Source organism: Haplochromis burtoni, unplaced genomic scaffold (assembly GCF_018398535.1).
Source record: "Haplochromis burtoni strain Fernald_Lab_line unplaced genomic scaffold, NCSU_Asbu1 Contig_178, whole genome shotgun sequence".
In the NCBI taxonomy this organism is placed as follows: domain Eukaryota; kingdom Metazoa; phylum Chordata; class Actinopteri; order Cichliformes; family Cichlidae; genus Haplochromis; species Haplochromis burtoni.
Window position 1 is genome coordinate 614,985 of NW_024582539.1, and position 11,912 is coordinate 626,896.

At 41.0% G+C, this 11,912-nt stretch overlaps 1 protein-coding gene across 5 annotated transcripts in view; it reads left to right on the top strand.

Moving 5' to 3' along the window:
* Nucleotides 1-607: 607 nt before the first annotated feature.
* The window catches only part of ptprz1b (protein tyrosine phosphatase receptor type Z1b), a 61,544-nt gene continuing 50,239 nt past the window's right edge, over nt 608-11,912 (top strand). For 3 of the 5 annotated variants that reach the window (XM_042225655.1, XM_042225656.1, XM_042225657.1), the window contains exon 1: nt 608-970. In XM_042225655.1, the coding sequence (XP_042081589.1) occupies nt 907-970 (64 nt within the window). In that variant the 5' untranslated portion in view covers nt 608-906. The remainder of the gene's footprint in view (nt 971-11,912) is intronic. The other 2 variants (XM_042225658.1, XM_042225659.1) reach the window with 1 other exon arrangement.

The following is an 11,912-nucleotide window of genomic DNA, read 5'->3' on the forward strand; positions in this document are numbered from 1 at the left end:
TCAACCTGCGAGTCGTGTGAATGGGTGGATGACTGGATTGTAAAGCGCTTTGGTGTCTATGATCCTGGGTCCTTTTGACCCAGCGTTTTGTGTTTTCTCTTCGTGATTTTGGTTCTGTTCTTCCTCTGGTTAGTGTTTACTCTGTTCTGCCCGTGTGTTCCTGTATCTAGTCCGCGTTTCTTAGTTTGTGTCCTTTCATGTGTAAGTTCCTGTTTTATTGTGAAGGTCTGTGTCTTATGTGTTGGCATAATAACTAGTTACCGTGCTCGTTACCACAATAATAACGTAGTTACTGTAACGCGTTACTTAATAACGCGTTAGTCCCAACACTGGTCACTATATAGCACTGTAACATTAGAGAGCACAGGTACAGTTACTGCATATCCTTGTCATTCCCACAGTGCCACATATTACCAAGATCTCATTGGGTAGATAGGAGGAATACTGTATTATGTGTTGTACTGCCGCCCTGGGATATAAGAGCCTGATCACAGTCGCATGCCACACACACACACACACACACACACACACACACACACACACACACACACACACACACACACACACACAACGTCCCTACTACCATAAGGAATTTCGCAGGAGCGAAACAGTGATTTCCATTAATGGCAGTGGGCGGCGCGCGCGCACAGCTCGTCTCTTACTGCGATGTACATGCGCGTCCGTAATCGTCCAACCAGCCAGCGAGCCCGCACTCCTCAAATCAGACCCAGCCGAACCAACCCGAGCCGAACTACAACGATCCGAAACGACATCCCCGCCAGCGCAGTCCAAGGCTGGAGAGACGGAATGATGACCTCTTAACGCAGCTTTTACGCACTCGACCCGCTGTCCGTCCCTTAAAAGCTCACATTCCGCCTGTTTGCGCTTGATTCGCGTGCTGAGATCATGGACACAGCACTTCTAAGGACCCATATTATCTTCTCTCTGCTTCTCCTTTTCATCCAAATAGGTAAGAAACTGAGGAGGAAAATGATAAGAATCCCAATTTAAGTGATTGTGGTGGCTGACAAGTGATGCCGTGAATGTTTCTGAACGCCGTTTAAAGACCGAGCGGTGGGTCCGTGTTATTCCCCCGGAATATTCGGCACACTTTCAGCCCGTGTTTCCAAATGTGCAATCGGTGGAAAAGACAGAAGGATTACACATGTTGCCGCTGGCTTCTCGGGGTTTCAGGATTGTTGTTTCAGAGGAAGCGTGCGCAGTGCATGCAGCGGTTTCCCTGATCATGCTTTAGACGTGTTGAAAGCGTTTTCAAAGACAAGTTGAAGAGTGAATGAAATGTGATGCTCGCTGTGAGCGCGCTCGGTGTTTGATGTTTTATTTGGTGAACGCTCGCGGTCTTCTAAACGCATCTGAGAAGATAAATATTAATCAACATTTTCAGTGACATGACGGGATTCCACTGGGCTTTCTCTGAGTCACAAACATGTAGATACAATCTACATTTTCATTTAAATTGGAAGACGCGGGAATCCATATGAAAGCTTAATGTTTAGCTCATTGTGGTTTAAGTACGGTTCTATATAATGTTTCAAAGTACTTTTTGGTTTGGCTGCTGAATTCACGCCTTTAACATTTACTCACCTCAGTTATTATTTTTTGACCTTGTTGGCTCATTTTAACCTCACCTTAATAGCTTGTTGATGCCAAATCACAGATACTCATTCGTGTATTGAAATTGGTACAGATTTGCGTAACAGGTGGGGAAGAAACTGTGAATTCTGTGTATCCTGACTGCAAACACATTACCAACGACTAATAACTGGAATACATAAGCATCCGATCTGTTCAGATTTCATCAAAACCAGATTAGTGGCAGTTCCAAGATCTAGCCCCCTCATGGAGCAAAGCCAAGTTACATGAATTAAAGCGAATAGTGTAGCTTTAGATGGTAACTTTCGTTCACTGTGAAATATATTATAGTAGTAAATTGATGCTGAAATATAACCAATATGGCATATCTAAGTGTTATCATAAAACCTGAGGCAAACAGTAAAATTGAAGTGGCCCCAGGAGGGATTTTCCTGGCACAGAGTCAGGAATTTTTCAACAAGAGTTCAAAAGTGAAGAATGAGATGAAGATGTTTCTAAATTTGCTGAGGTGCTCTTTGAACTATTTAGAGGGACGCCTGCCAATCTCAACCAGCTTCTGTCTGAAGCTGGTTGAAAAACGTAGATTTTGACCTCATAACAAACAGTCAATTGTTCAAGGTTGAGTCTTAATGAGGTTATCCAACTGATTTTTATTCAATCGGCTGTTCAAAAGGCAGAATCCCATGACGGTCCAGTTATTAAGCCGAGATCAGACGGTTTCAAACGTTTTCACGTCCCGAAACACAAACCTGTCTGCTCCCATTTGATGAGATTTTCTCTGATGACATCCTTTCTTTTTTTTCCTTCTTTTAATTTGATAAACTCTAAATTTGTACAGAAATAGATGCATCATGATAGATGGTACGAGGGAGGGAAGATACCTGAAATCTTCCTCTACTACATGGTTGATTGGTTGGATGGTTGAATTCAATAATAGCAGTGCAATTGCTATTGCTCTCATGTCAAGAAAAAAAAAGAAGAAGAGGATCAGAATCTGCATAAATTCCACCGGCCTTTAACTCCTTCCACCACCTGCTGTCACCACAGGGTAAAGGCCATATCTTAATTAAATGGAGATGCTCGGAATAAAGAGATCTGTGCATCTGAGATTTGGTGCGATCGGCTGAGATCATTTTCTACTGAACTTTAGAGGAGTTCCTTTCTAAGAAAAGCCTTTGCACGGTCAAAGTTTGAGATGAAGTTGTTGGCGTCCACTTGTTGTTGATTCTCTTTGCAATTATCTGATGCAGTTTGGTCCATTGCTTTTTGAATGTTTATGTGAAAGCTTATGTTTTCAGATACATAGTGAGAGAAATATTGTCTCCCCTCTCTCGAGGAAGCACAGCGTCTCCCCCCACCATCTGTCTCCCAATATGCCCGGACACCACACAACATCACACACATTTTCTTGCTCAGCCTTGCTGTCACACTCCTCCGTGCAAACACACACACATACAAATAGCAGTGAACACAGTCCTTTTTGCTGCGCCTTATGCTTTTTAACAGCACAGTCTCCATACAGCGTACATCTGACTTCTCAGTGTGTATCACACCTGCTGCCTTTCATGCTCTATCTGCAGTTTAGCAGGAAGGAGAGGATGTGAGCTTGTGTTCCCTTTTGGATACAACATTTTGGCTTTGTACATATGAAGAACCAAGTGTTTGGAAACCCCCATAACATGGAGTTTTAGTATCCTGTGATCCTGCTGGTTAGAGATTTAAACCTAATCTGATTCAGCTCAGCATGGTGGTTGTCTCCTCTGGTGCTCTTACCACTTCACAGCAGACTCTGGGCTTCGCTCAGCTCACACGTTAAACTCAGCTTTCCAAACACAACACCTTGTAGCTGATGCTTTTTCCCCCAGCTTGGTTCTGCAGTTGGTTGCGCGGTACCACCAATCATTTTGTATTGAGTTTAGCTCTAGTGTTGAGCTTGGAAATAGTAGCAAAGGCACTGTGGCTGTAATAGATTTGGCAGTGCATGACAGATAGTTAGATGGAGTGAGACAGCAACAGGCTGCATGCTATTGATCAGTGTGTGTGTGTGTGTGTTTGATCTGTGAGTGTAGTGTGTACTAATCTCATCAAAATTCCTCTGATCATCAGATGAATTTCACAAAGCCCCCTGTGCAGAAAATCTGAGCATTACAGCACCATGCACTGTCATCTCTGAAGTGTTCAGCGAATTGTACGGTCTGCTTGTGAGATACCATCTGGCTGGCCAGTGCACTCTGGGAATTTGAACCAAAGGGATTGCATCCGGTGACATAAGGATAGGATGCCTGATGGTGTAATAGTAATTGGCTACAAAATATTGGCACGTACATCCTGGCACCCCTAGTGAACTGAGCATGCTCCATGTGTAAACACATCAATTATATAAAAGAAGCAGTCAAATCAGTCAAATAGATGGTAATGCACAATAGACATGTCTCTTCTGTAACAGTTAGATTTTAAATTTTTACTTTTAAATGAGATCTGTTGCCTTTTTTCCTTTTTTTTAATATACATTATAGAATATTTATTGCTATGGTGGTTGATGCTCATATTAGATACTGTCGACGACTGTAATTAGAGCTTTATAGAGAATATAATACATAAACTGATACATACAGTACATACGACTGTCCCTGTGTCCCCTCAGTTTGAATGAAGACACCACCTTGTCTCCAAACTGTTGCCAACTGCTCACTGAGCCATAAGGAAACTTGAAAAAGTGAGATCCAAACCAGAAACGGAGAATGTTTTCCTTCAATGTAAAAGCTGTGCCTTATCAGTGCAACCAACACGTTTCAGAAGGTGCAACAACCAATTGCTAACCAGCAGGACAATGCCCATTTTTCGCTGGTGACCGGAGTTTGCCAAGGGGTTGTGATCATTCTCTTGGGCTCTGTGACAAGTCTAAGAATTAAGAATGAATGAAAATTAGTAATATAAGCGAACTTTAAAATCAACCATATTGACATTAAATCTGTTACTTTATCAATCTTCGTAGGCAAATTGAACACCACGATAAGCTGTGCAGGTTCGTAGCTTAGCAAAGTCGTACTAAAACATTTGACCGATTTTCGAGCGCCGTGTAGCACATAAATCGTTTCGAGGTCAGTAAACTCAACCAGAATTCATACATAAGGCACACGGGATTATAAGCGGCACTGTCGATTTTCAGAAAAATCAAAGGATTGATTTTAAGTGTGCCGTATTTTTCAAAAAACACGGTAATAACGACGGCCCGCTAGCATACCAAAAATAGTGCTTTGTTGTGTATCTGACGGACGAAAGCCAAACCAGTTCCACACCACTGAAGTTGCAGCATTTTTACAAAACAATTCTGGTTCATCCGTTTCATTCAACGATCTGCTTTCACCCTTCTCATTCTCCGTCGCTGCCATGCTTTTTCCACCATGTGCGTATAAAAACAAAGGCACTGCGCATTTACCCATATCACGATATTTCATTTTCTTATCGTTGCCCAACATTATACCGTGAACGGTATGATATGGCCCAGCCTTAAATTAAATCATGACAGACAGTGCACGTTTTCAGCTTTAATTTGAGGGGTTTTACAAAAGTAATGGATTCATTGTTAAGGATTGCAGCCATTCTTGTACACAGAGAGCCATTTGCAGAGGCTCAACAGTAATTGGACAAGCAAACATAATTTTAAATATAAAGATTATTTTTAATACCTGGGCCTAAATTCTATGCAGTGACTGCCTGAAGTCACATACACATAACATGCTTCCCTTGAGATGCTCTGCTGTGTCTTTACTACAGCTGCCTTCAGTTGCTGTTTTTTTGTGGGTCTCTCTGCCTTTAGTTTTGTCTTCAGTAACTGAAGCATGCTCCCTTGGGTCAAGATCAGGTGACTGCTGTGGTCATTCAAGAATATCCCATTTCTTTGGCATGAAAAGTTTCTGGGTTGCTTTTGCATTATGTTTTGGGTCAGTATCCATTTTCACTGTGAAGCATTGTCTGGTTAGTTTTGGAGATCAGTTTTGACTAAATCTGAACAGAAAGTAAACCCTGTACACTTCACAGGCCATCCTTCTGCTCCTATCAGTAGTCATATCATATACACATTAGCGACGTGACGAGCCATTCCTGCACGTGCCATAATACTGCTTTGGATCATGAGCTGTTCCTTTCCTTCCTTCATACCTTTCTCTTCCAAACATACTGGTTTAAGTTACAAGTCTTAATTTTATCTCTCCAACGAACCAATTACAATGAGATACTTCCCTTCTGTTCTTGACAATGTGACATTGGAAATAACTCTGTGATCATCCACTTTGTCCTCTGTGGCATTAGGCCTTTTGGTGTTGCCCGTACATGCCTTCTTTTTAAGAATATAGAATATATTAGCCAACTTCTCCATTTTTATTTTTATTTTCTGCTATCTCTTTGGTAGGTTTATTTTGTTTTTTTCAGCCTAATGATGGCCTCCCTCACTCACATGGACATGTCTTTGAACTTCATTCTTCCAGCAAACAGTTACCGAATGCAGGTTCAGCACTTCGAGTCAACTAATACAACTACTACAGTGCTTTTGTAAAACCCTTGAATTAAAGCTGCACCCAAATCAAATCTTGAATGTTTGATTTAAAATTCACTGTGGTGATGAACAAAGAAATAATTACACACATTCAAAAAAAAAAAGAAGAAATTTCACTGTCCAACAACTTACAGACCTAAATGAATAAAAATTTAAACTAATAAATGTATTTATGTTGATAATTTCATTTATTTGCACATACTATACTATAAGCTCTGCCTGATTTTCCTTTCAGGTTCACTGCTTGTGCAGCGATGTCAATAGTGGGCAAAACTGAACTGAATTGAGCAGATCGACCTCTTAGATTGCTCTGTTGTCACTGATTACAGAGCCATTGTAGGGTCTTCACCTGACAAAATAATGTTAATATAATGTGGTGCTACATAAATGAAATTGAATCAAACTCAAAATTAAAAATGAACTTGGATATCCAATGTATCTATTTGAGGCAATGTTAAAGGATACCTCATAGAAAAATCAGGTCACTGCCTAATTTAAAAATCCAGAACCCTCTGAGCGTTTTAGTTGGTGTCAGCATCAACATAACATAGAAGTACTACATATTTCTATTTCGGAGCCCTGCTGTTTTGTACATAGGATTGCATTTAAGATAAAGTCTGTTTGTCAGTCTCCATCTACCTTTAACTCCATACTTAAGATGAGATTATGTGCGCACTAATTTACACACATGCACACACACATTCATACACACGTGTGCAGGCTGATGGAGTCAAGCTTGGTCAACCAACGAAATAAAAATCTTCACTGAGGGAAATAAATCTTATTAGAAAGATTTTCCAAAGCCTTCTTAACTGTCTGGCATTTGGGATTTAAAAAAAAGTGTATATATATAAAATCTGATTTCTTTTTTTCTTGACAACACACTGGGGAGAGGACGATATTGCATTAAAAAAAAGATTCATTCGGAAAGTTGAGGAATCTATTAACATTTCTGTGCTCTGCAGACTTTGTACAGCCAATCGTATTGAAAGCCAAACTTGAATGTTGAGTATACATGCAGAGGTAGGAAGAACTGTCCGTAGCCACTGCTGGGTTGGTGTTGCTAAAAACCACAGCTGTTGCACTGAATAATTGATTGGCTGCTTTCTACTTTGATAATTTTTTTCCTGCCCTCTGTTTTTCCCCACTCACGCAGCTACTTTTCTGTCTGGCCCCTCCATCTAAAGCATTATACTCGTAAGTGCTCTTATTCTTTAATCCACTCAGACGCATTCTGCTGCGACTGTGACAGCGTTTGGTCATGGCTATTTTAGAGCTGGTCTGTGCCACGAGGACTGACGGATCTCTTTGATACTGAGCGGCCTGAACAGGAAACTCAGCTCAATGAATTGCTTATGTCAGTCAGAGCTTTCTTTTTTTTTCACAAATTACTTTGGTTGCTGTTGTCAGTTGTGATTTAAAAATGCATAAAGTGTCAAAGATAAAAGGGCATCAAAACCTGCACAAAGAGGTAGTGGGAATGATTGAGGATTTAAAAAAAACAAAAAAAACAACTTAGTTTCTATATTTTAAAAATAAACTTTAGTCAGTTTTCTCTCGCAGTTTAGTTTCGTTTTTAATCAGTGTTTAATTTTCAGTTGTCTCATTCCGATTCACTGTTTCAGTTGGTTATGTTCCTAATAAGGTCATGGTTTAGGCTTAAATGCATCTGTGGCGGCAAACATATAGCTGGGAAGTCACAAACCTTCTGATTTGTAGCTGACCGGGTTCACTAATAAACTCCAGCCCCTTCCAAGAAGTATGACCTGTAGCGACCTTAGTGAAACTTAGTTTGCTGGGGAAGTGACTCTATGCAGAGGTGAAAGTCTTCTTTCACCAGATATCTTCAGTTGTCTGGTGTTATGGCAACTCTGACCTCAGCTAGTAATGCTACATTTCTCCGTGGCTTTGGCAGTGTTTATAACGTGGTGGAGGATCAACATTTCATTAATGTTTCTATGAATTCTCTGAAAACCATGCAACACAATGCTGATAACATAAGACGAGTTCTGGTTACCAACTAGAAAAGCCTTCAGTGCTCTTCAGTTTTTCAATGATCTCCTCTTTTGCTATAACTGATACTGGCAACATCAGCACTACCTCTTTAGAACCTGGGATTGGATTCATCATGCCTGAAATACAACCATCCAGCTGCCTTGCACTGGCCCAGCAATGTGTGGTTAAATGTTTCTCTGAGAAATAAGATGCCCGGCTTTCTTGTGTGGTATTTAGATGCTAGGTGACTTGGAGAGTAAGAGAAGTTCAAACCCATGTTACTTTGTCACTTCACAGCAACTGGCCGTCACAGACTTGAAATGGTGGTAAATTTGTCTTCACCATTTAGTGCTTTAAATCTGAAAATGTCCAGGAGCTGATAAGAGGATGAAGATAAGGATCAGAGGAGTTTGCATCTAAAAAGGCCAATGTCTGGATAAGAGGGGACAAAAGGTGAAAAGGAGAGGAAGAGAGTAACTAAGCCAGTGAAACCAGTGCTCAGATATACAATGCCAATGCCAATGCTCTCTCTGTGGTCTCTCCAGTTGAGAAAGTCTGTCTGAAGTTACAGCAGCTGACAATGGCCGTCTGTCTCTGTCTCTGCCCACATACAAAAGCTACTGTTGTTGTTTTTTTGGGTTTTTTTAAGAGGCTGGCACAAGGACCAAGGCTTCTGGAGAAGGAGTACCTTTCTAGTATGTTTCTGTACTTCTGAACTCACACAATCACACTTTTAGGACAGTTCTTAGTTAGATAATTGAATAGAGTTAAGCTTTATGCTAAAGTGTAATTCAGACTTGACTTTTATTTAAATACCAATTTATATCTTTAGTTATGTGTGCTGCTGATAGACCTATAACTGCAAATACTTTTGTTTGGCATCTTAGACCTATATCAGAGGTTAGACTGACCATGACAGCACAGTATTGTTTTTTTTTATTGACAACAAAAATTTCAGATGTAAAGAAAATGGAATAATGGATAAAATAATATGTGACACTGAAATTAATCAGTATATTAATTGTTTGTTGCACCCCTTTATTCCTCAGTTGCTTTAATTTGAGCTATATGATTTGGAACATACAAGGTCTTAAATAATCAGGCCCCATCTTATCTTAATGTCAATCCCTTCATTGATTTTCCACTACTTATCCAGATTTGTGTCACATGCTAAGCAGAGAAGCCCAGACTTCCCTTACCCCAGCCACCTTTTCCAGTTCACCTGGGGGGAAACAGTCTTTCCCAAACATACAAGAGATATAATCTCTCCAGCGAGTCCTGGGACTGTCCTGGGAAAGGAAATCGACAGTTTATGGCAATATAGACCAAGCTCTGACTATGATTGCACGGGACAGAATGAGCAGTAATGGGGGCCAGACAACCACTCTCCCGATAGACACCTCCAGTTCCACCTATAGCTGGAGCACACCCTCTGTTCCCCCTTCTTAAATAGGGGAGCCACTGCCAGTCAGCCAGTCCAGAGGCATTGCCCCAGACCTCTATGCACCATCCAAATCCAATTTGAGCTGACTGTTAATTTGATTTGGCGCCGTAAAAATAAAATTGAATTTAATTGAATAATGCAGAAAGGTGACAACCAGGACAGACCTACAACATCCAGAGCCTTAAGGAAGTCGGAGCACCCCAGGGGCCCTGCCAGTGAGCAAAAAAGTGGTTGTGTTGAAAGTTAAAGGAGATTTAGCTTTTACTTTTTCAAGCACAAAATTCAGAGAGGGGAAGTGTAGAGGTTGAGTGAATTTGAGCAGAGCATTAAGGTTTTTTTTTCTCCAGTGGGAACGTTCATTAAGTTGCTGCTGCTGTGACCAATGAGTTTTTTGAAAGTTGATTAACCCCCACCAGCCAGCCACCCCATTAGTCACACATGCTTGCGTGCACATAGAGATTCTTGAATTGAAAGATTTGGGTGAGCTCTTGGAGCAGTCCCCCCTATATTTGTGTGCTTGAACACTTTTTCAACAGCCCTTGAATACCTTTGTATACGTGCATAAATACAAATGTATATGTGTAGGGATTGTTTTTGAAGTCTGTAAGTGTATCCATGTGTAGCCTATGTGTGTTTGTGTGTTGCTATTCCAGCCTATGTGTGTTTGTGTGTGAGCGCTTTCTGCTAAACAGGAGAAGAATTGGGGGCGTGATCCTGCCCTGAAAAATAGAGAGGAGAGGGGATGGTTTTGTATCCATGGAGATAGAGAGAGTCAGAGTAGGAAGCCGACAGGAAGTCAGGGTGTTCAGCACGCCATCAGGGGCTCTTCCGTTGTCATGACGCTGTGAACTGTTGTCATGGGAACTCTGCTGATTGAGGCTGAATGCTTATGGAAAGCATGCTGAATAGACTCTACAATGAGTCTCGACACTTGTTGATAGGGAAGTTTTTCCACAATTACGCTTTAAGGAATCACCAGATGAACAAGACTGTGCGATGTTGTTGGTCTGTGTCGTAACATAACGTAAGATTTAACCAACCTGGAGCAGAAAATTCTCAGAGAAAACAAAACAGCCTTCAAGAAGCCATATGTTTTTTTCCTTGTGTCCTTTTTGTGCATTCAGATTTGTTAGCTTTCCTCGAGTAAACAAATCTTGCAGATCCTAGGAAATCTTCAAGATGATCTTTGTTTAAAACCACAAACAGATGTATTAGTGTGCAACCTCGCCCCACTAAACTACAGACTACTAATCGCATATTCCAAACACACACACACACACGCGCATATCCAAAGATGCTGTGTGGTATTTTCTCAGTTTGTGCCAAGCAGATGGAAATGGTACATCTCACTGCTCTAACAGGCAGATTAGTGAGACACACACACATGGACGCACAAAGCTCGCTGATGACTAAGGTGGACATGTACACAACAGTAACCACAACACATAACCAGTGGGAACACGGGAATGGGTTGAAACATTAAGCACGGACATGCACACACACACACACACACACACACACACACACACACACACACACACACACACACACACACACAGATAAACAGTCGTGCGTGCCAACTGGCTGCTTTCCTTCAGTCCACTGTGCTCCTTCCTGCATACATATGTGTGTCCTAGATGTCGCCTCACATCACTCATTCGTTACTGGTAATACGTGTGTCATGGCTTATTTAATCTCCTTTGATAATTGTGTGTTCACCTCATTTGACTAAGAAAATGATCTGACACGTACTCACATGTGTATGTGTGCCAGAGAGAGAGAGCATATGCTTTCATGTGCTGCATTTATTCATAGGCTTTGGATAAGAAGGCTCCTGTCTGACCTGCTAGTTTGATTTTTATCTAGGAGAAAAAATTTGAGGTCAGTCCCCTGCAGGGCCTCTGCTACTCACAGTTCATCAGAAATATCCCAGCTGCAGGCTAAAAGTGGAGAGAACATGCTCATTCATCTTCTTAACATCTGGCTTTAACCCAAGGCTGGGATCTTTTTTTCAGAGTTTAACACTATAGCTTTATGAGCTTACCTCATTTAACTTAGAAGATTATACTGAAGCCCAATGAACAAGACAAGAGCTCTCTCAATCCTAATTTAATAGAACAGGAAGATAATAAAGTACTGTATATAAATAAATATACTGTATATCAAAGATGGATCCAGCCAGAGTGGTGATCCCCGCTGATTTGAAAGCTATTTCTCTTAATCTCAAGTTTGCCATTGAGGTCATTAGATTATTTTTTTTTAACTAGATATGATCATATATGTCTGAGACAGTAGTGCTGGGGG